The sequence below is a fragment of the Thunnus albacares genome, chromosome 20 (assembly GCF_914725855.1).
Source record: "Thunnus albacares chromosome 20, fThuAlb1.1, whole genome shotgun sequence".
NCBI lineage: Eukaryota > Metazoa > Chordata > Actinopteri > Scombriformes > Scombridae > Thunnus > Thunnus albacares.
In genome coordinates, this window is record NC_058125.1 from 15,732,000 (window position 1) to 15,757,571 (window position 25,572).

Below are 25,572 nucleotides of genomic sequence, written 5' to 3' on the forward strand. Positions count from 1 at the left end.
CTTATTTGATTCCCTGAAATTAGTCAATCCTAACCTTAAATTAATAATTTTGTGGACATTAATTATTAATTCAAGGATATAGATTACAAATTTTTGGGAACAATTTTTTAAAACTTTCTTCCTTGTTACCTGAAGGCCTTTGTATGAGCTAGACAAGAGAATGGTAAAAAATCACTTTCTTCAATCCACTAAGGGGTTCAGAGTTGGGAGCACGCTGCTTTGACCCAGTGTTGTAACCTGCCATTGACTTCTATTTGTACCATAAAAGCAAAACAAAAGGCCACACCTCCTGCTGAGCATAGGGGTTTGTGTGTATTGGTGTGTGTTTGTATGTGTGCATATGTGTTGAAGCGATCGGTGTAACAAAACATGTGTATGTGTGTGTGTGACTTAGGGAGTGTGTGCTTAAAGGCGCCAATTGCTACAGTGTGTTTGTACATTCATGTTTTGGCATTTATGCTTAAACTATACCCCCTTCACCTTCTATCTCTTTGATGCAAAAGAGCTGTTAATCAACCCTCAACCTTGTGTCTTTATATCTTGGCTTCTTCTTTCTTTAGTTTTGCCCCGCAAACTGCCTTTAAAGCCCTCTGAGTGTGTGTGTGTGTGTGTGTGTGGTGGTGGTGGTGGTGGTGGAGGGGGGGCTCAGCAAAGAAGACTCATGGGAAGAAGGGAGAGAGAGAGAGAGAGAAAGCAAAAGAAAGAGAGAGCAGGTACTCTCAGTAGACACTGTGGACCGTTTTGAAAGGAGATGTTTGATTTCCTTTGAAATCGCCTGTGCGAGGCCCACTGCCATGTTGTGATCTTTAAGCATTCTGTGTTGAGGGGGCCGTCAGTGCTGGGCCCCCTTCCTGTGTTTGGTCTTTTCTGTCTCTGCCTACCTGTCTGTTTGGCTGGCTGGATGTAAGGTGGTGCAGTGCTACTGACTGGGGATACTCTCTGAGGGAAAGTGAGAAGGAGGGTAGGTGTGGAAGGATGGCAGCTGGCAAAGTTAAACTCCATTAACGTGAGTGGAAGAAAATGGGGAAAAATATCGGAGAATGGCATACAGGTACCACGAATATGTAGCCACGAGCGAGCTGATTTCACTACATGTGACATGGTGAAATAAGATTAGTCTGCTTTTGAATTTTGATCAAACAGAACAAACACATTCAAATTCAGACTGTGAGGAGACATTGATGACCAAAATATCTCTACTGTAGTGCTATCAATAACTAGCACAAGTACCTTGCCAATACAATACTGCTGACAGAGACCTTTGTCTGCACAAGCGTAAAGCATGTCCAAGGCAGTGGGTATGTCATGTTTGTCTGTGTAAACCTACATTTGTGTGTTTATTTGGCAAACCATGCAGAAAGTGGTGACTGTTGCTAACCAGTTCTAACACCTTTATGGTCTTGCAAACGTGTGTTAGAATGGATACATAAGCAGTGGCATGTGTGTACTCACCCTTTCTCTGGCTCTCTGTATCTTCTCACGGTCACTGTGCAGGTTGGAAAGAATCTCTTGTCCCACTTGTTCTGTAAAAGAAGCAGATGCAGTGTGAGGAGAAGCTATGTCCAACATTCACAAAATAAGGAGGTCAAAGTCAAAAAAGAATGGAAAATGACTTCACTTATACAACTGCAAACATTTACATCATACTCATACCATATTGTCTAACTGTACAGTATGAATCTCTTTATTTTCTGTCTTTCTGCCCCCTTCAACTACGTCTCATCTTGACCAAAGTGGAAATTATGAGACATTTTTTACCTGCCTTCACTGCAATATTTTTTACACTAACTGTACAGTGTACAGAGACATCAGTCTAGAGGGAGCATCAGGCGGGCAGATAGCAGAATACTGTAGCTATGGGAAGTGTTTTTTAAACCTTCTTAAAATGCTGAAGTAAACAGACATGAAGTTCTAGGTAACAATACCCCAGCATCCAGCCTGCCAGTGGGGTCCACTCAGCCAATGCAATATTCATTATGCGATTTCCTTTTTAAATGCCTCTCGTCAGTTGTAGATGTAAACACATTAACGCACAGTTATAAAACATCCCCGACAAGGCACCTGACAAGCTTGTCAGTGGTCACTGTCATTTTCCTGTCCCTTGGGTTGGGGATGAGAAAAGAAAGCAAAAAAAAAAAAAGGATAAACCAAATAAGCCACCCCCCCCCCCAACCAAAAACCCACTGCTGCCATCAATGTACCCATACTGCTACGGCATTAGCGTTTAAAAATGAGGGAGGCAGAGGATGAATCTGGAAAAAAAAGGAAAAGAAGTGAAGAATCTTTGCATGGATCAAAGACAGGCTTTCAAGCGCACCAAACAAATCTGGAATAAACAACGCAGTTGCTGACTGTATTACACTACACAGGTGCCGCACACCAAAGGACCCACGTGCTGAGAGCCTGTTTGGGGGGTGCAGTGCAAAAATGGGCTACATCTGGCAGCTAAACAAGAGAGGAGAGAGAGAAATAGAGAGAATGATAGAGAGTGAGAGACAGAGAAAGGGGCTCAGGGAGAAGTAGGAAAAAAGAGAAAGCACTGTCAAATGAACGACATTCGTCTTCCATTCATCCCATCCCTTTTACCCCCCTACACTGTAACTGACTCAAATGTGTCTCTTCCTGCCTTCATTAATTTCTAATCTGGGACGAGACAGATTGAAGGATACCCAGATTAAACAGTGCAGTCAGACAGTCACATGTGACAAATAGGGCAGATTAAAAGACTGAGTGCAGGTATTAATAACCATAAAAATACAGGCCCTCCCCCGTCCCCATTGGAGAAGAACAAGGGATAAACAGGAAGGGAGCTGTAGCGGAAATCTTCTGTTAAAGAGACAAATAAGCACATCTATCCATCTCTGTCAGGGTTTGTGGCTTTTTTCCTAAATAAATGAGTGTGACAAGCATTGCAGCAGCAGAGTTTTTTTTTTTGATGGTAAGTGCATTATTGGAAAAGTTTGCAATGTGTAAAAAGATGGATGAGGCAGGAGGAGAAAAGGCCTCCAAAGATATCTTAACTCAAGTACTAAACAATCATTAGAAACATTCTGTTGAGGTATGTTTTGCAAGACAATCATGGTTCCCAATAGACAATGTTTACTGGAGGTAACAAACATGAATTAAAACAAAAGAAAAGGAAAAGAAGGTATGACTAGTCTTGGAAATAAGCTACCTTTCAGCGACAAGAATGGAAGCGCAGTGGCTTTCTGTCTATTGTGATGTGCTTTAGAGAGCGCAGTGCTGGTGAATGACATGAACCAGGGTTTCAATAGTCCTCTATCAAGTACAAAGCTTCACCACTGCATGTTGTCTATAGTGAGGGACTGTATTGATGCATGCAAATGGTTGCCCTTGACAAATGTAGCAGCTGCTGAGGAAAAATGTACATTTCTTTATACTTGCAGTAAGTTTTTTGTTAAAACCACATACATTTATTTTAGCCTTCCTAGAAGAGAGCTACAGCACAGTCCATAACCTTGATTAAGAGGGAGACCTTTCAACACTCTTTAGAGAGAAAGACACATTGACAAGAGCAAAAATAACAGTGCAGAGTCATAATACAAGATGGTAAGAAGATTTCAGTTATTAAATGAATCTTTATGTTATAACAAGAAAAATTAATTGTGTGACATTGAAGAAATTTTCAATGGATATCCATGACTAGAGCAGTAAAAAATCAATTGCAGTCAACTGAATAGTCTCTTGAGTTTGACGGACTTAAATGTTTCATCACAGTTTGTACATTTTCGTTGGCTCTGTGGTCATTAAGGTCTCTCCCCAAGTCATCTCTCTCTGGGTATCCCCCACCACACTGAGCCATTAGAGGTGTACACAACACCTCCCAAGGGAACGTATGGTGTTTATTGTCTTTATCATGCATCTTCCCTTGCATTAGTCATTTTCTGGCATGTATCTACATTTCCATTCATCTTATTTAAGCCCTGCTGTCCAGTGGTCTGTGTAAAACGTCATTAGTTACTGGGAAAAAGAACTTGTTGGGTGATAAATGGTGCAAAAATATTGAGTTAAAAGCAAAAAAAAATCTAATGTACAGGAGTAATGAAAGGTTCAAATAACAAACCACTCCCATATTGGGACAAGTATTTAATCAGCATCAGCGTTGATGGAGACAAGGCTTCCACCCCAAAATTGTTAGCAGCATAGGATTCTGACTTTTTCAGTGTAAACATATTACAAATTAAAGTGAATACAGAATCTTTGACAGCTAAAAAAAAAAAAATCAAAATGAGTATACAGTTTAGGTCCAAGACAAAAATGTGGGGTATTAAAAAAATAGGGGCAATCTTTTAAAATGAAAAATTTACAGTTGATAAAAACAATACACGAGAGGAGAAATAATTTACTCCTAATGCCCCTGACTTGTTGCTCGTTAGTGAGTAAAATATTCCCCTCCAGTTTAAACAGCTATTAACAATTTAAATAACTCTGGCACAGAGGCCTTGCTCTGACTCACTTGTTAAAGATCCCCATCCCCAAAGGTCCATTTAACAAGCCCATTATTCCATTACATTACCCTCACACCAGCACTAGAGAGCCTTAATTCAACTCATTCCTCTAATGTAACTGTGGAAAAGAATTAGCGTAGAAAAGTTGAAGGCACAAATTAGATTGAGGGGAAAATTGTGTGTGGATCAGGAATTCTTTCCTGTAAATCCATGGACACACTATTGAAAGAGCACACTCCTTTTCTATTTTACCTCAGCTCAACACTTCATTGTTTAGTTAATAATGATAAGATGGCTGGAAAATATATTAAGAGGACAATTAACTTTACTAGTGTATGTAGTAATGTAATCTGTAATGCTTGAACAAGCAATGTAAAACAGGCCAAACACAATTGGAGGAAACTAAGACTCATATGTGTTTGCATCGACTCCTGAATACTTCCAACAACAGAAGGGTTCACTTATTTTGCCTAATTCTCAGGTTCTCTAAAGAAAAGGCTCAACTACTTATTTATCGATGTGTCTAAAAAGTATATATCATAAACTGCCCAAGTATGCTCAGCCTGGCTCAGGACAAAACAGCTCAGAAAGTCAGTGCCACCCAAACCTCCATAGCCCTCAATTTTCCCCAGTACATGGACACATTTAATTGGACACATCATCTATTTTACAGGAGCTGTTTCAGAGCAGTTACACATTGTCTGAGGGCCCTGTCTCTCTTTCTGAGTTGCGTTTTTTTTTGCCTTGCTCCCTCTGTCCCCAGAGCTGAAAGGGTACAAGACCTGACAGTGGTGTGCTCTGAAGCTCAGCACAGCTCCTTTTCATTAAGCAGTTGAGACCACTTTTTGAAGGTTACCACACACACTTATATCTGGACACAAGCCACACACTCCAACAAACGGGGTATGGAAACCCATGGGAGGGTTGAGGGTAAGTAAGGAGGAGCCTGATAAATGTTAGACCATAAATTTTCTCTCTCTATCATTCTCTCTCTCTGTCACACACACACACACACACACACACACACACACACACACAGTGTAGCAGTAAACTTATATTCCTGCGTCCCCCAGGTGAATAAAGTTACCTGTCTTTGTACACTTCCAGAGAAGCTTTTTTTTTTTTTTTTTTTTAGGATTTCTCAAGTCTACAACTGCCTGGTGACACAATTTCATCACCTCCATCAAAGTTGTACCCACACTGGGATGTATTTGTAATGCTGAGCCCACAGGCCATGAGGCTAGCGCCTTCGCACTGAGCTATAGTTCAAAATAAAGAGGTGCCAACTGCTGGGTCACGAGGGGGGCATGTAGCATCTGGGGGTTCGGCAATGTTATGACAGCTTACTTATAATAACAACAAACTCTGTCACATGTTAATCAGGAACTGTTATATCACAATAAAGGATTTAATGAAGCGTTAATGACATTTCTAGTGTTTAATGAGAAGATGTACATTATCCCACCTTGCGTGTTTACCACTGATTCCTCTCCTACACCTTGTATTGGTAGTGTTGGGACAGGCATTGGCCAGTTCTTTCCACAGTCTGAGCACTTAAAATGGCCAAAACAAGGAATATTCTGGGCAAGATGAAGCAGCAGAGCCATCCCAGTCCATCCTGACTTAGCCCATGCATCGGCCCTTCCCTTTGCATGTGTATCAGTGGTGGTGGGCAGTCAGGGTGGATTTCTGGGGCCTTTCTTCACTCCGCCAGCCTCTGTTTTATTCATCACCTGCGCCCTGACCCCGCAGAGCTCCTGTTCTGACAAATCACTTCTGATTAAGACAGATCTCTGTTAGTCAGCCACTCAACTTGGCCTATTCATCATTCCACAGAAAATATCCCTCTCTCCTCCCCCGTCCCTCCTCCTCCCGGCTCGTTTGCCTGTCCGTCAGACCGAAGCAAAGCGCAAAAGAAATTTCCGCCGCTGTTTTAAATGGCTGATTATAGACAATTGGTGGATGGAGAGATGTAAGAGTGTCTTATGGGTGATAAGACGCAAGTTTAATGGGTATAAATGACCAGGCCTGTAGGAGACCAGCTGGTAATAGAACCATTTGTTTAAAGCTGAACCTGGGTGGAGTGAACTGAAAGCTGCATTTTCCCTCTATTTGAGCTCCCCCTCCTCTTTTCCTTTCACCTCAGTCTCAAAGTCAAATTCTCAGATCGCCAGATTTACATTTTTTTTTTTTTAACAACAAAGTCCCCTTCACCCTCATTCAATGAAAATTGATGAGGCTTGAAAAGGAATATCTTGTTTTACACTTATGAAATTACCCATACCTACATGTCCCTGTGGATACTGTATATTATACGGCTTTCCATGGTTTAGTAACAACGTAAACACAAATATTTACAATAACCAATACAGTCAAATATCCAAGAGCATTCAAATGCAAAGTCCCACCATAATAAACTACAGCAAACCCCTTACACTGTGCCAAGGAATCTCGACAGCCACAAAGCTATTGTGTTAAAATGTCTAACAAACCAGATTAAATTAACCTGAACGACAACCCTGCTGGTGGCAGAGGGCTGACAAGCAGGAGGGGTGAGTGGAGAACGAGGGCTCCTACAAGCAAATTGCCTGGACTTAATCAACCAGTCTTACTGAACCATCCAAATGAAAACTAATGGACTTGGGTGCTTGCTGTGATTGCCCCACATGCAACAATGTGTGGGCAGGAGCATTGCTTTCTGAGGTCTTCAATTAAAAAACAGGGAATTTCTACAGACGGCTGGTCAGCCTATACACCTATTCTAAGTGTATCCCGATTGGTCAATTGTGAAGCTCAAACAGAGCGGACTTATTAATTCCATTTCCAGTGCTAGGAAAATGATTTTTTATGTGTTGATTAAACTTGGTCAAATTCGTAAAAAATGTATGAAGTGTAGAATTAAAACTCATATCCGAATGAGCTAATTTGTGTATGCATTATTCATAGTGCTGACATTTGTGTCACACAATTGTACTGGCCACATTGCAACTAAAATGTTAAAAATAAATAGTATGTAAATAAAAAAATAAGAAACACTAGTGCATAAAAACTTTATTCAACCACAGTCAGCCTAAGTAATAAAACTAGAGTTTAAGTGCTTTAGTCTGCAACATAAATAATTAGATTTTATTATCAATTGAGTAGCTGTATAAATGATGGTAACACAGCATGTGAGCATTGTAATAATATGATAACCATATTAAAGCTGAAGGTCAAATATATGTAAAAAAAAAACACACACACAAAAAAACCCCAACAATAGATGGTAGCACAGGAGAAATTAAAAACGAGAGCATTCTGTTGGATTTGGAAGACAAACACGCTGAGCGAATTTGAGCTCTGCTGATACCAAGACTAGAGAGAGGCGTATGTAGGAGAAAACAACATGTCAGTTGGTCCTAATCAAACACAACATCTGATTTAAAAACCCCTGGTGGAACTGACTGAGGAGAAAAGTTTGCCAGTTTGTCGGAAATGGACTCAGGGAGAGATATACGGACGAGGATGGAAGAAGAAAGAGAAAACTTGACGTTCCTCTGGTTCGTTTTCAACAGTTTAGGAGCATTAATTATCACATTACTGTTGATTAAAGGCTTTTACGTCTCTAATCAGAAAGTTGACAGGCAGATCAAAGAGCAAAACACAAACTTCTTGCCTTTTAATTATCTGTACAACACCACACCTCGGGCAGCTCTTCCCTGCCTATCTCCTCAAACTCAGTGAAAGACTGCGAAAGGAGATCTAACACTCTACAACAGTTCATTATCCAATGAAATGGGAGATGAGGGAGAGAAAATACACACACACACACACACATGCACACACACACACACACACACAAAGCTTTAAGGCTTTATGATTAGTGAAGACCTGGGGGAGGCCTGCAGTCTTCTCTATTAACATGTCCCAAATTGGAACACCTTAATTATGTTTGTCAAAATCGGACTTGGCGTCAAGCTCATTTGCATGTTTTGACAAGGCCTGTTGGGAGCCTCCCACTATTTTTCTTCAGAGTGTTAGGAGTATTTAGCACTTTTCAACACCTACTGATAATAGGTTCTTGTTGCTAAAATGAATGAAATAACTTATTAAATGTGCCTTGTTGGAATCAACTCCCCCCAACCCCACTGTTTGTGAATTAAAGTTAGAACTGATGCGAACACAATGAAACACACACACAGGAGCCTCTGGGATGTCTTGATCAAGGCTTGATCACCACTACTGTTTAAACTGATGAGGATGTGACGCCTTCTGCAGCCTGACTATACCTGCCCAGCTGTTCCCACGTCAAGTGGTTTGGACATGAAAAATCTGTTCTACTTTTATAAAAGATTTGGCGTCGCTTTGGAGTTTCTAAAAAGTCCTACATCTTCCTTAGCGTATTCAGCGCTACAACAGATTGCAACCTGACTCATGATCACATCCTATTTGAATATGAGAAAGCAATGGACCACTCCCTCCCTTCCCCCCATTAACAGCTCACAAAATGAATCCTCGTTACGTCAATAATATGTAAAACAAGCATGGTTCGAACACAAACAAACAGTCTGTGGGGACACAGGACTGTCAGCAGCAATTTAGCAATGGAGAAAAAGGAGGGCATGAAAGCAAGACATCAAACATTAGCCTGAATGGAAGGCGCAGGCCATTAGAAGTGGTTGCACTGATAGGATCTGACAGTTGGAAATACTTTAAGATTATTTTCCTTAAACTTTGAATTCATTAATACTCATGACTGAGGAAGGGTTCCCAAAACATAGTAAAAAAAAAAAAGGAGAGCTGGGTTAAGTGTTACGGCTGGCTCTAGTGTGACGGGTTGCACCAGGAAGGCCAGCTCAATATGTTTGAATGAAGCGGATTTTCTTGGTACCAATTAGTATTGTAACTAATTTGTTGGTGCTTACATCTGTTCCGCCTCGTCTCTTTTCAATAATATTTGATTTTGGAGCATAAACCCTAGTTGGCTAACACTATTCCTTTAAGATTCATGAGATTAATGCAAACTAGTGACATTCATGTAATGTTCATATTAATTATCAAAATGACTAGATTAATGTAAACCTGGTTTGAGCCCTCTAAAGTCAATTTTATGAATGCTTAAATAGTCTTAATATTGAAAATTATGTCAGAGCATCCATATATCAATCACTAGTGACTGGTACGGGTCAGTTTAATTTGACCTACCCAACTTCCCACTTTTAGCACATTTTTATCATTTTTAACTGACAACTGTAATTGAAAATTTTGGTTGTATCATCCTTCATTATAATCACTCAATAAGTGGTTTACATAATAAGTTACAGTATACTGGGGAATTGTTTGCAACCTTTCTGATCACCTGACTGCTTAAAGACATGTATTGTGGTTGCATTTCCAGATGTCAGGAAGATGGCCAAAACTAGAAATAAACAACTAAGATTGTAAGAACCATAATTTTTTTAACTTAAAAAATACGTCCTTTTTCAATTTTCATGTTCTCAGATGTATGGAAATTAAATAATCGTCTTTTATTTGTCATGTATCGGAGGACTGAAAATAAAAGGCTTCATTATTTCATGCCCATATTGGTGGCATGCATTAAACAATTCACTGCAAACCGCCATAGTTGCCCCCTTATGCGCAGATGATACATCAAATTCTCTTTAGCAAATCTAAGGTGCTCTGATTATTCGTTTGAGCAAGCAACAGTGGAGCCTGTTACTAGAACACTGCCTCATTGTGGCTGCTCTGACAGACAGCACAAACAGAAGTTTGTCTTTTACTTTGGGATAATACCATTGCACTTCCCTGCTCTGGTAAAAGGAAAATAATACTGCTATTATAGGGGGAATACGAGGCACAGAGGGGACTCACAAAAGAGAGACACATCATGCGCCTCATTTAACAATGACTGGGGCCACAGAGTTGAAGGCAGATTATTGTCAGCTGCCACTGTGAATACACACAACATGGCACGACATGTGAGGGCATGTCAAAGCTCTCGCATACAGTATACATTGTTTATTTGTGCTTACTTTACATTGTTCCTTTACAAGCAACAGTCATTTCCAAGAAAAACAGTTTTGAAGAATTTAATCCTTAAGGCATTCTCATTGAAAGACTCATCTTTGAAAGTTGAAGGAAATTCTGTCAAAGTAAAAGACTTTACAATATATGAGTGAAGTACAATAGATATTATTTCAGTGATTACCAGTGAGAATAGTATTAGGACATTGCAAGAGCTAAAAAAAGATATAACTACAAATCTCAACAGGCAAAATTCATTCTGACAAAACTAAAATTCAGCAACAATTTAAGCTACAGACAACTTCAAGTTGTATCTTTAATACTGATGATCTAAACAACACATAGGCCTGCATATTTCATTGCTTTATATCCAGAAGCTTGTACACAAAGAGAACTACAATATATCCAGGATCATCTGACCAGCAGACATACAGAGAAGAACACGTGCTGAATTTCTGAGATTCTGTGTTAACTGACATAAATGTGATATAATAGTGTGCATTACTGCTAGGGTGACAAGGTGTCTCCTGTTCTCCATCATTAACTAAAACAAGCCTAAGTGAATAAGCCAACACGCCTACCACCATCTTCCACACTAATAAAGCATATCTAAGTTTTAAGACATGGCAGAACTAATTTAATCTACCTTCTAAGGGGCCTTAGCGCCATCAAATTAATTATTCATAAAGGACATGATATTATAACTCAATTGTCAACTCAGTAGCTGGCCCTTTTTTTTCCAACCTCCCCCTGCCTGTCGCTCTCTTTTGTCTTAGACTCTCTTTCTTTTAAAGCGAGTCCTTCGCTTTTAATCTATAACTGAGCAATACACATTGTCACTGTAGCTGCTGAACAAAATTATTTGCTTTTTTTTGTTGTTTTTTTGAAGTATGCCGATGAAGGTGACAATAGTGTAGCAGAGAGTTTCTACGAATGGCGCGGCTCCCTGTGGGTTTTATGGTATGCTGATGGGGCCAGCTTCACCGTAGAGAAAAAAGAAAGACACAAAGAGAGAGTCATCAAGTCTGTAATAACACAACCTTAGATACCTTTTATTTTCACCTCATGAATAATGTATGCCATCTGGCAGAGCTAATCTTGCCATAATGCTTAGACAGGTTGGCCACCAGGAGGTGGGACAAAATTTCTTTTACACACAGTGGTTCTTTTAGCCAGGTGTCATTTTCTCTTCAGGGGTAGGATGATGGTATGCGACCCTGTTATGACTGACAGGAACAGCAGTAACCAGGCATGGCTACAACACCCTATAGAGAGAAACTAATACTAATATGCTGATTCCTCATATAAGTATGTGGATTCTCTGTGCAAAACAGCATGTGGTCTACACAGCCAGGCTACCACAAAGGAAAAATAACCACCAACAACTCTAATGTTTTCAATATATTCATTGTGACAGAGTCTCCTTGTGCACATATTAACTGTACACAAGGTGTTACAAGATTAGTCCACACCACAGAACACTTGTATGGAGTACATACTGTAATTGCACATCTGTCCTACAAATACACATGTGGGCAAACACAGACACACACACACACCACGAGTGTGCAACAGCTTGTCCGCATTGAAGATGTGTTTTTAACAACAACAACAAAACACAGCCACCGAGAAGCAGTCATAGACTGTTTAGATTACATTAGATTACATTAGACGAGCAATTGGCAGCATATATAACTATCAACCACTCAACAGTTGTTCTAAGTAAATCTATAATGTTAGAAAGGAGCAAGTAGCAGCTAAGGCCTGGGCATGAAAAGTACACGCGTGTATACTCAATGCTAACAACTCCATCTAGCAGCTGAAGTAATTATGACCGGGAGAAGTGACGTAGTTCAGACGATGTATATATAAGTATATATGTAAATTTCCACATTAGGTGAGAAGGTGCCTACTGTGGCCCTGCAGACCCTACAAACCACGCCACCTTCAAACCACAACCATTATCATAATTTGTTAGCAGCAAAGTAAAGCAGCTTTAGAGTCTAAACCACGCCTCCCCCAGAACACGCCCACTTGTACACGAAATTGAAAACGTTATTAAAGTCGCAATAAACGACATTCAGACTCACTAAATGTCGCACCAGCACCTGCATCTCAGACCAAAACAAATGTGCGCATCGTTTACTCAATAAAGTTGGGAAAAAGAAAAGAAAGCTCACAAAACTCAGATCAAAGTATCAAACTAGGCAGTGCTGATGAAATATGGATCAGTATTTTGTTACTGTATTGCCTATTTCTTGCCTCAAATGTTTTCAGAAACATGTTTTATTGTACTGTTTAGCTGTAATCTGAGAAAGTTTGTGACATGGCTGCCATGTTGGAAACGGACGCAACGAGCGGCCGAGATAAATGTCATCATGTTTTGGGTACGCTCTCTTCTGTGACCCAACCAGCCCACGAACCATATTTGGAAGTTCAACATTAGTTGCATTAGGTTGGCGGCGGGTTGGGTGGATGGCCGGATAGTTGGATGGCAAAAAGTGGACTTAGCTGCAGGAGACTGCTGTTCGCTTCCCGTTTCCAACTGCGAGTGTCATGTTTTGTTTTGTTTTTAAACTGCAACTACAGTTGTCGTGGTGTGTACTGTTGCCATGACGAAGAAGGCTGCCTAACTTTAAGGACGTAGTCATTTTAACCCAGACCACGTTTCAAGTGATCATTTTAACCCAAACCATGAACTTTCCCCAACCCTAACCAAGTGGTGTTTGTGCCTAAACCTAACCAGACTTTAACCACAGCGTTGTCACATCATAAAACATTTTTATGTTTTATGATGTGACATAAAACACTGTTATTTTTTAACAGTGATTTGTAACGGTTTTGGAAAGCAGATAAATTATGTTGTCCTGCCAATTACTGCCAATAGAGGCACCTGATTAGAAAACTAATGTACATGTGCGTACTTTTCATGCCTAGGTGAGGTATCTGATAAGATTTTTGCTTTTAGATGTTTTATTACAGAAAGTGTATGAAACCCATGACTAAAATAGCCATACATTCTGTCATTGTGCTACTTATGAATGTAATTATAGTAAAAACAAATTATTCCCCTTTTTGCTGGGGAGCCCCTGGATCCCCCTCAAAGACCGCTGGGGGTGTCTGGACTCCACTTTGAGAACCACTGGTTTATACAATGAAGAACTGTCAAATAACCTATCACTTTCATGAGGCTGTTCTCAGCAGACAGATCACAGGCAATGAACTTGGCATTTCATATTATTCACATATATTCTACAGCGAAGTTCAAGCTGCATGCAAAGTTTATATTATGTGCATTCTAATCTTGATCAACATAAATGCAATTCTTTTGCCATAGTAATAGAAAATGTCTAATTTTTGGGAAAAATATTAATCCCTACTGTCCACCCTTAACCTAATATACAACATTAAATTTGTCTAAAGGCAGCCAATGAAATGCCTGGTTCTAGAGATCATCCGAATTCGATCAACTACATACTGTAAAGTTGCATTAAGTAGTTTTTGACCACTACGGAAATGACAGCCCTCATACAGTGGGCTTGGCGGGTATATGGTTTAAGTCGACATTGGTCAACCAACTCCTGAGAAAAATATCTGAGTGGCTTTCTAGATATTAGCTTTTCTTCACAAGCCAATAGCTTCTGCAGTTCTATGCTGTGCAAACCTTGACTTATATGCTTGTTTCTGGAAATAGCTGCTTACAGTTTTTATATGAGGGGTTGATGGAGGAGCAATGAGACTCAACCACGCAGTCTAAGTGCAGTGAAACAATGAGGTAAACATGAGCTATAAGGAAATATTTTCACATTACACTGAGTCATCTGATTCAATGTTAATTCAAAAAACATTACTGATTGCAGGCATAACGTCAGTATACAACATTTTATATGAATACTAATGTTTCCTTTTGAAAGTGCACTGACAGCTACCGTACACAGGCCGATTATTTTGTTAGTCTGCATGGAAATATTCCTGAGAAAGGAAGAACTCAAAAGGGTATTAAAAATCAATATAATGGATTTGTGTCCATTGAGTCATGAAATGTGTCCAAAGGTGTATTTATTGTGTAAAAACTCTTATTTCAGGGTGTTTTCAACTGCCAAGAACCATTATGTAAGGTGTACAAGAAATGTTTGACTATATTTTTTGAATGGAGTTACGTAAACTGATGCAGAACAGGACAGTGAAATTTTTAAAGTGAACAGGATTTTAAGCAAGTACAGCTCCAGCAAACATCATCTGCATGGAAGATTAGATATGATACAGTGCGGATTTTACAAGAGCAATATGAGCCGTGACAGTGGGCAGCCTTTGCATGCTCCATCCCCTGATTGTAATTGAGGCCGACGCGTGACAGCCCCCCATGTGCCCTCTCCGCAGTGGCCTGGGGCATAGGGCGTGCTGACAGAGGAGGCACCGGAGACAGTGGCACAGGGTCTCTCAACCCACCGCAACTTTCTCTGCCTCACCTCTGTCACCAGGCAACTCGGAGGCTAACGAGAGGGCAGTCGAGACTGCTTAACAATTCCACCACATCCGTTAGCTGGGTATGCAAGCAGCTCTTTTTTCCTCTCTTCCGTCAATGTTCCTCTACCCCTGCTCCGAGACCTTTGGTGAAATAAGTGTCAGCCTGAGGAGACAGGCGCTCATCAACACTTTATACCTGGGAGGTATATTAATGCTGTGATGGTTTCCTGGAATGGAGAAGAAAAAAAGCTTTGTCCTCGTGGAGAGAGATAAAGGACAAAGCCTTGGACAACTTTTGAGGATGTTAACTTTGACAGTGTTTATGCGGATATAATGTTAAAGGTATAACAGCATAAGGCAGAAGCTGAGACTGAAAATTATCTCATGTAGTATCTCCAAAGACATCGCACTTTCAATGAAAATACTGATACTTGGTCAAGTGTTTCTAAAAGAAGCTATATTATAAGTTTCTCATGATCAATAAGTAACTGAGATAGGAAGAACATGATGTTAAGAGAGAGAGCAAGGGAGTTTCAGGGAGAGAACAAGCGTGAGAGAAAGAACGAGAAAATGCATTAGTTTCTCTGAACAGATCCTTCCCACCAGGATCTGAGATACAAATGAAACTTCACTTCCACAACAAGTGGAGCTGGAAGTCTACAGGGGCCTTCTGGTATCCAGTCGGAGATACATAATTAAAGGAACACGGAGAGGGAGCATGTTATTACCAATGTTTTCATTAGGCCAAGTTAACACATTGGTCTCCCCCAAGACCTACAGACAACAGGCAAGGAAATGGATGGAATATGATGCTGCCTATTGGGGTCTAAAACTCTGTTCAAGAACTGTTCATATTAGTGCTGGTTCTGCATCTCCCCATTCTGGCCATAGCACTACTCTATAAAAACATTTAATTTTGACATCAGAAATATGAAAAAGCATGCACGGGTCTGCTTTTTTCATGATATTTTCACTCGTTTCCCCAACATCCAGGCTTAAATTAGCCAGGATTTTTAAGATCAGGGACTGTTTTTTAGGCTATGAAAAATGGATTAAATGAAGAGGAAGTCTGGCCTAATGAGCTCCCTGGGCTATGGAGCAGCAGGGACTGTGAGGGGAAAGAAGGGAGACGAGGCAAGCCTTTGAGGAAGAAGGGGCTGCAGCCATGCCCAAAGTGTGCCAGCTTCTCCTCGCTTTAGCGCCAATGGCACAGACGGCACCTGGGCAAAGCCTGGCCACCCTTGTCTGTGCCAAAGAAGAAGAGAGGCAGAGCAGCAAGTTTGTGTTGAACCTGAAAAGTTCTATTGGCCATCTTGTTTTTCTTTGAGGTACTTTTACATTTTGACTTTTTCGCTGATGGCTCTATCCATGAGCACGAAAATGAAAAATGCGTTCTTTATCGTGCATCAGGCTATATATGGCCTGTCATTAGCAATACTGTCATACAATCAAGTTATATGAAGTGTTACATTTTTTTAAAAAGAAATCTTTAAAATAGGAACATCTAACATAGCCGTCTCACCAAAAATAGCACTGAAACTGAGTAGTATATAAAATGGGTCAAATACAATGTGAACCTGTTATCAATGAAGCGATACAGAGGACAGATCCTCACAGAGCTAGAAGCAAGTTTTACCATTAGTTGCTTTACAGACTTATATATGTTTCCACCATTACTTGTTTGGTTTTATTATTATATACCAAAATCCCATATGCTGATATAATATACTGACTCTCCTTGGTTAGCTAAACAATGTGGAATTTAGGCTAAACTAAAGTAGATATCTAACACCTTGACATCCTGTTGGAATTGTATTAATTGCCGCCTGACTGTAGTCTGATGTTGACTTTATAACTAGCATGCTCAACATAGACTTGGGTTTTACATACATTTTTATATACTTCAACTCTTAATATTCACTTTCAGTTTCACTTTTTAGTTCGCTTACAGTATCAATTTTATTTCTTAGTTTTTTGATATCATCACAATATCATTACAAACTTCACCCTCAAAGATTACCGTGATGTTTAGCCTGAAATAGGATTGAATGAACTTCTCTGATGCAGTCCGAGCAAAAAAGTGAACATTGTGTATATATATGTGTATATACAGTGTTCATATACAGTATGTATATACACAATAGTAATCTGAACTGAGAAAATGTTGCTAAAAATGATGTTTTATGAGTTTTTTGTACTTCTGATATGATCTTGCAGACTATGGAATGTGCAATGCTGGGAATTTCTGAGCTTAAGTGATCAAGAGGACCTAAAACCTTCGTCTACAGGATACTGTCTCCTTGTGACATAAGTTTGTGTTAAGCAAAAATATTTTCTTGAAAATTTAAATGATGAAAATAAATGTAATTTCCAGTATTTTTTCCTGTTAGCTTCACAAGACAACATTCATTTCAGAATAGTGTCAAGGCTTGTCATTGATCATTTGCATACTACAAGAGGAAGGTCATGCAAGTTGTATCAAAGTTATGATATGAAGATGCGTAGTTACTTAGTAAGTCATATTTTCACAATACAGCTTTTTCAACCTTTCATTCATTGCATATTAGCCTATTTGCTTTGGCACAGACACTGAGTAAGGCAGCTTGCCAATGACCAGGGGACACATAGAGACAGGTTGAGTCTTAATGCTCAAGGAATATCAACAACTGTCCACAGTTATGGAGAAGAGGTGGGGTTTATGACGCAGGGGGCGGCAAGAAGGGAAGGAAGGAGAAAGGGATTATGCTAGCAGGTAGTGGCTCCTGGATGCCAGCCAAAATAAAGAAAGAGGGGGAAGAGAAAACAAAACAGAAGGAGGAGGAAAGATCCTTCACTCACCTTTAAGAGAGACAGGTCAAAAGGAACACAGAGAAAGACAGCAGAGAACAACAGCTATGGGAGAGGACAGGAAGGGGAGGGGGTTGTGTAGCTGGCACATTCTTCAGCTACTTTTCCTGACAGCGATTAGAACCTGTCAGAGCCTCTCAACCTGCCACTCCTCTGCGCTCATAGGAGGCCTGTCATTACAAATAGCCCAGATTAAAATACCACACTCCTGGGGCACAGGCCTTGACCCCCACCTACCCCACATTGCCAAATGTCTACCCACACACTCACCCACCCTGTCAAGTGGGAGGGAGGACAGAAAGAGTGAGGAAGGCTGGCAAGGGTTAGATGTTCAAAGAGAAAAACGTACAGAGAGGAACGTGACTTTTGGTTAGGATAGATAAGCTGACCTAAGAAGAAAAAAAACGAAATATAGGAGAGGAGAGAATGAAGGGAGGGCAAAAAAGACAGAACAAAATGCATGTCCTGCATGTGCTGACTATTCTGATATCCACCCCCGCTGCACTCATCCTTCCTACTAAGCATAGAGTATGCTTCCCACACTGCTAATAATGAAGACAGTGTGTTGTAATAGTTTCCAGGGTATAGATTTTTGAATTTGTCAAATTTATGTTAATTAAAAGAACAAAAAAGTCAACATACAGCTCTGAATTTGTGTGAAGTGCTGGACAGTTCCTTCATCAGTTCTATCATTCATGTCCTGCACCTGAGATGCAGCAACGCAGTTTAATTAGGCTAATGGTGACAAAGCACTGAGATATGCTATAGGTTTTCAGCTCAAGCCTTCTGTACACGTCGACTTGTATTTCTGTATAAAGCAAACATATCCAAACAGAGAATAATGAGTCCAATGTGTCCTGGATCTATCTGGTGCCAACGTGAATCGTCTGTCCTGACACTGAAAAATGACCTATCTCAGCAAGATTTGGAGGGGGGCCGGTGTGTGTGACAGTCACCAGCGCCGTGCTGACAGCCCAATAGAGTAGAGGGGGAAGGCATCATTAGGATCACACACACACACAAATTTATACAAATACCCACATAGCATGTCAACACACAAATATTCATGTACAGAATACTCACACTCGATCAGACATGAGAAAATGTGTGCATGCCTACTTGCACAGACAAAAAAGAAAGAAAACATCTCTTGACTGATATTTTCTACCTCAAACAGAGCATGACGTTGTGGCCGTTGTCATGTCACAGTGGCAAGCACACTGTGGCAGAGCCAGACAAGGCTAAACACAACCAAAACAGACAGGAAAAACACATTATATGACATGTCCTAGATTACTTATATGTAGCCTTAATGTAAGCATAAACACATGACTGAGCGTAACTCAACAGCGCATGACATAGTATAATATAGACATCAATCCCAGAAAATGTTATTAAAATAGATTAGCCTGAAATTACCTGACAGTCTTGCAAGCTACAAATCAATGTCCATATGGTGTCATAAAAAGAAGCACCTGCAGTGGGTTAGAAACAAATTTAAATCGGTGTGAATACCTTAGGTGGCTTTAACAAAAGAGAGAAATGAAAAAATGAACCCTTAGGGACTGTTGCCAAATACATCAAATCACATCTTGATCGAAAACTCTATTTTTTTTTTTTTTATTATTATTTATGATGACTCAAAATATCAGCAAAATAATCTTTGATACACGGACAACTACTAAGAAGAGTCGCTTGACAATAGCATTAGCTCACCACAATGAATTTAAATGAGCCAACTTGGGGAGTTGACAGACTAGTTTTGCTCATGAGCCCGTCTCCTGAGAGGAGATGACAATTGAGTGATGTGTAATTAGGCTCATTATTTGTTTAATTGTCCAAACAAGCACTGAAGGAAACAAACAACAGGAATGAAAGAAACCTTTTACATAAATGCTTCTACAAAGTAAGTGATAACAGAAATTTACATCTAGCTAGACCATCCAGTAAAACCAAAGGACTGCTCAAAGCTAAACTTAACCTTTTTTTAAGACATTCGGATCTAACAAAAACCTATTTAGTTACAAGTTTTTTGGGTCTATAAGGAATTTTTGTGGGGCTACAGTCTATGTTTTTATTCTTGCTGGAAACAGTAAGAAACTTGGATTTGTGTTTAAGTGTTCTTGATAAACAGCTTGGGTTCATATTCTGTTGGTTTGTTCTGAATTCCTCATAACAGGAGAGGAAATGATTACCACACAAGAAACCATCATGTCAACTTTTGCGCTATGCACTTGTGTCCGAACCACCGGTGTTTCGGACCAATCAGCCTCCTCCTCGGATTCTCGCGTGATCTCGCGATCTCGCAAATCCAACTGCCTTGCAAGGTAAGACAGTGATAGACAGATGGTTCATCAAATTATCTGCCAAGTATTTTTTGAAAGTGCCTGCCCTTTTCCAAACAGTTTCCAAGGACGACTACTCAGATGGTTCTGTGTAACAAACCATCTGGCGCCTCAGGTTAAGGAAACAAAGGGCAAACACAGGAAAGGAGGATACAGGGAGGTGACAGAGAAGAACACAGATCTCCGGTGACATGTTGAGACATAAACAGCTGATAGTTATCTGTGCACCAAGATCAGATTATGTAGCTGTGAGTTAGGCTTACAGCAATGATGTCTTGGATGGGAAAACAAAATCTGAAAACATTTTATGACAAGCTTCACTCTGCTGCAGAGTTGTCAGGTGGTCACAGCCATGAAATGAGTCTCTCTGATTGTTGACTTTCAAGTGTTTTTCTTTAAAAGAGAATACAAAAGAATATTCATGAATGTTTATGACTTGACGAACAGCTTAAATAGTTTGACACATTCGCTCAGAGTTGTTTCATCACTGTACAAGAGCGAATGTTCCAAAAAAGCCCAAATAGTGGAGTTATTAAATCCAAAGTTTGTTGTGACCTGAACAGGGGCCTGTCTCAGTTTGCATGTCAGATTACCTCAAGACAGCACAATGAATTTCCACCTAGAGGTGGGAACACCACAACACATCACAACACACACCCTCGCTTCTCCACTCAGGTCGTGCTCTCCAAAAAAGTATGAAAAAGGCCCTCAGCTAATTAAAATAACAAACAAAAACCCCTGGCTGCCAGCTGCACAGTATTCATACAGTATATCATACCTTGACGGTACAAGCATATAATGTATAATGTATAGCCCACTCGCCCACCACACGTGAAAAATATGTACATATTCCAAAACAATGAGGTGGTACACAAGTGCAAGTGGCAAGAGGGAGAGGAAAGGATGGTGTGTGTGTGTGTGTTTGTGTCTCTATGTGTGCAGACAAACTCCTGATAGTGACCCCGTACCTCATCTCCAGGGCATAAATAAACATGTGTGTGTGAGCGCGCCTGTGGATTATAATCAGAGAGAAAAGGGAATCAAATTTATTCTGCAGCTGTCATTAATATTTCAGGGCTGTTACTGTAGCCCATGTGAAAGAGCATGAATGATTAATTTAGACATCACCTCTGTCACAATCCCTTACCAGGCCTGGCCCGTGATCCACCTTTGAGAATAGTAAACAAAAGGTGGGTTCTCCCTTGTTTTTGTTGTGGTCTGGTTTGGGCTGTTCCTGTCTGGCAAGTAGGAGGGAGGGGGTAAGATGTTGTGTTGTGTTGTTGGACAAGTTAGCTGCCTTTGTGGTTTGCCTGTGACATTCAGGTGTTAAGTGAACAGCCCTTGTGTTTGGTGTGGGGACCAGATCAACAACTGGAAGTGAAAGTTAGTGTGTGAGTAAGGAGTTCAGGTGCACAGGAGTGTATGTGTGTGTCTGGATGCAGGTAAAGGTAATGATGGATGTGGGCTACACTTAGCTACTAAACCCAACAAGTCTGCCAAAATGTGTTGATCCACCAAACGGCATCTACCCTTTTACAATAGTGCACTCTGGCACAAAATGAAAACAGAACTGCGGCCATTCCAAAGCCACTATTAATGCACATTGTATGTTTCTTATTGACAACAAAGCTCAAGATAAAAGCACTAACAGCATAAACCAAACAAATGTTCAACCCATTAGTCTGCAAACCAGGTACATCAATAGCCAAAACACTCTGACAGGCGCACGTTAACACCCTCATTCCGAGTCAATGGATGAGCATCTTAGCTGCTGATGGATGGGAAGGCATCCACAAGGTCCTATCAAACTGACATGTGCTCCATACCTGTGTTTTTGATTTGTGTTTGGGCTTTGTGTGACGCTTGTCTGACAAGTGGAGATCACAAGAAGACAAGATCCATCTATCAGACCGCTGATGCCACTGCTGCCGTCTCCAGGGCCTCAGGGCGTGGTGCATACATACGTGTGTGTGTGTGTGTGTGTGTGTGTGTGTGTGTGTGTGTGTGTGTGTGTGTGTGTGTGTGTGTGTGTGTGTGTGTGAGAGTGTGAGCGCGCGCGCGTGTGTGTGTGTGAGTAATAGACAGAAAGTTTCTGTATAGTCTATATTTGTCTATGACTGTGTGTGTGTTTTTTTGTGTGTGCATCTGTGCAAGAAAGCAAATTCATATGTTTATGTGTGTATCAGAATATTATATTGTTAGTGTTAATTCGTGTGTATATGTGTGTGTATGGGTGTGTGTGGCTACCTGCTGAGCAGTGAGCCCACAGGGGCAAAGCGAGGAAGGATGACACTGATGCGATGTGTTGGCATGTGCCCTCGGGTGATTTTGGTGTGGTTGTCATTTTGTTGTTTTCATACACCTCCCCCTTTGTCATACCCCACATTATTCAAATAACGCGCCCCAAAGTTCCATAAATAAATAATGAATTCACAACTAGATGGATTGATGAACAGTGATGGAAAAGTATTTGGGTTTTTTTGTTTTTTTGTTTTTTCACAGATTTCCCGTTGTTTGGACGAAGTCTTTGACAGGCACTTCTCTCTTGGGAGAATAGAGCTTATCAGAAAAAGAAGTGCCGGGTTAGAAGGATGCTGTCTCACTGAGCTGTGTGTGCTATGCGCATGTGTGTGTGTGAACATCTATTCTAATTCAAACCATGCCATAGCTTTTTAAAAATAAAGAAGTTCCACTCTCTAAAATAGTTATCTGTGTCGGTCAATAACTTGAAAGAAACAACCAAGAGTGTCAAGAGGTCAAACCCAACAAGAAGAGCAGAAAGACGCGCTGCATAATACACAATACAATGGAGTACAAAAACACGTTCTCTCTCTCTCAAACACACACACACAAAGAAAAACACACACACACATACACACAACGGAAATTAACATGATAGAAGATTACATATGGGATCATAGATTCCTGAACTTATTTCTCACAGATATACATGTTAAGACACCCCACCCCTTTCTCTAAACAAATCTCCATAGCTTATGGGACCTAAGGAGGTCAACACGCATCTGAAACTTCCTTGTCTTTCCCCAGAAAAAAAATGTGTGGGACTTGAAAGCAGCGGCAACTCACTGACTCTCTTCTCTATAGTTCCTAAAGCCAATGCAGATCAATACACAGCCATACATACCACAACTGGAACAACTCCTGTCAAAGGTTACTCCTTTTTCTCTATGTTTCTCTCTTCATTTTAGCAGGGCGGAGGAGGATGAGGAGATGGAGAGAGAACAAATGAGAGGGGGAGAGAGAGAGAGAGAGGAGACGGCTGTGGAGAAGTAAAGAGGAGAGCAAGAAAGATAAACCTAAAATGATCCCTCTCTATAGTTGCGGAACTCTGTGCTAATGGGTTTTGACACATCGCCAGCAGGCCAAAGAGAGAGGGGGCTGGGGGTGAGTCGATAGTGGTGCGCGGCGGTGGCCAGAGGCTAGCAGCAGCGGCTAGGCCAAACCCCTGGTACTAGCATGGGCTGGGGGCCTGACCACTAATCATTAGAAAGTCAATGAGTCCTCTAGCGCTTGCAGCTACGCTAGCCTTCCCAGGGAGCCACACCACCTAGTGAGGGCCCTATTGTGAGCATTCATGTACACACAGACACACACTATAAATATATATATCCTGCATACATGCCAAGCATTGATACAAAAGGTGTTATGCACAATCAACAACTATAGGTATACGTAAATGGACACACATGTATGTGATGTATGTATGCACAAAACCAGTTCTATGTAAACTTACGGGGAAATACGGACCCCTGATGAAAAAAATTGACACACCTACACACACACAATGTTTCATGATGTATGCCATGTCAGACAGCAGTAGTCTACAGCCTTTGATGCAGTGGCTCTATTATTAAGCACGATTCCTTCTCCTGCCCTACACTGGACACAGCCTCTCCTGAGACGCAGCACTAACTGCTCCCAGGTCACATTGGAGCTCCGGCACCTCACCTGGACCCCATGCATTTTTAAAAGCTTCAAACTGATCCTGACATGCAGCTTCAGACTAGACTACAAAATGAGTCAAAGTTTCCGTAATTGGCAAAGACTTAATTTAAATGAAAGTCAACATTAATGTAAAAAAGACATTCATATTAACGTCAGTATCATTCATATCAAATGTGTTTATATCTCAGGTAACCTGTGTCCATAAGAGTGTGTGTGTGTATGTAATTATGTATGAGTAGGATTATACTCAGAATTAATGAGGTTGATTAAGTTACTAAGTGAACCATGAGTGTGTCCTAGTTTACATGAGGACACAGACTTGTTGGCCCAATCACATGGCAGGGTAACACCTATGTTCTGGGGTCCAAAAATCCAGTTCCCACAAGCTACAATTAAAGTTAGCATTGATTTAATTAAGCTGGGCATGTACTTCTGAGGGTTGAGATTACAGTAAAGGGCCTTTCAGACTGGAAAGTGGCAAGTTGCAGGGTCTATTCATTTCAATAAGAGCTTGATGATGGCTTTGCTGCTGGACCGGGTGGCAAAGCCTCTGGAAACAGAGCAGACCACCATGATTGTCACTTCCTGGTTTGAAAGGGCCTTTAGGGGCTAGAAAATGAATGAAGCCAATTGAGGGCCCCATAAAGATAGCAAGACAAGTTGTACATATGAATTTTGCTTGCATATAGTATGTAAAAATTGAGGGGAAACATGTTTGTATTACAGTTTGTATATTTTCAAGTGTAAGTGAATGACATTTTCAATGTAATTCTACAAATGATTAAGAGATTGAGCTAACTGAAGAATCATCCAGTGGCACAGTACTAAAACTTGGTCCTTGGTACATTAAACTAACTTGAATCAACTACCTAAGTTACTACCATTACCTGTAATGACTACTTCTGCTGTGCCTGTGTGTGTTTGTGTGTGTTGTCTGCATGTGTATAAATGAAACTGTACCCCATCCAAACACGTAGACAAATGAACAGTACAAATCCAAAATCAAATCAATAGCCTTACAGCTTCTTAGCCTCTCTCTGATCAATATGCATGCAATCAAACTTTTTGCCAGCATTACCTCCACCACGATGCCCATCGATTGAGGCCATTGATCCTGATGCTCAACCTCCTTTTAAGGGCGGAAGGTATGGATATTTAGCACTAGAGACCCCATCTGGCCATCTTTGTGAACTTTGACCTTTGTGTTAATCCTCAAACAAAAGATAGAACTTATTGGAACCTATACAGTCTGACCTGGAATTTTCCCAAGGGGTTAGATGCAAGCAGTAGGTTGCTAAAAGAGACCCTAGGAATACTTTCTGGGTCCTGGGCTCCACTGCAGGACAAAATGTAACAGTGATGATAACTATGATTTGTAAAGGAGGTTATACAGTTTGATATGCTACTTTGGTGCAATTTTTTCTAGACATAGTCAACAGAAACATTGGTTGAACATGACAGATAAGATCAAG

The 25,572-nt window shown here is 40.6% G+C and overlaps 1 protein-coding gene across 3 annotated transcripts in view; it reads right to left on the minus strand.

The window, feature by feature from the left end:
- vti1a (vesicle transport through interaction with t-SNAREs 1A) overlaps window positions 1–25,572 on the minus strand; it is a 119,752-nt gene that overhangs the window by 38,965 nt on the left and 55,215 nt on the right. For all 3 annotated transcript variants that reach the window (XM_044337303.1, XM_044337306.1, XM_044337304.1), the window contains exon 6: window positions 1,453–1,523. In XM_044337303.1, coding sequence (XP_044193238.1) covers window positions 1,453–1,523 — 71 coding nt within the window. The remainder of the gene's footprint in view (window positions 1–1,452; window positions 1,524–25,572) is intronic.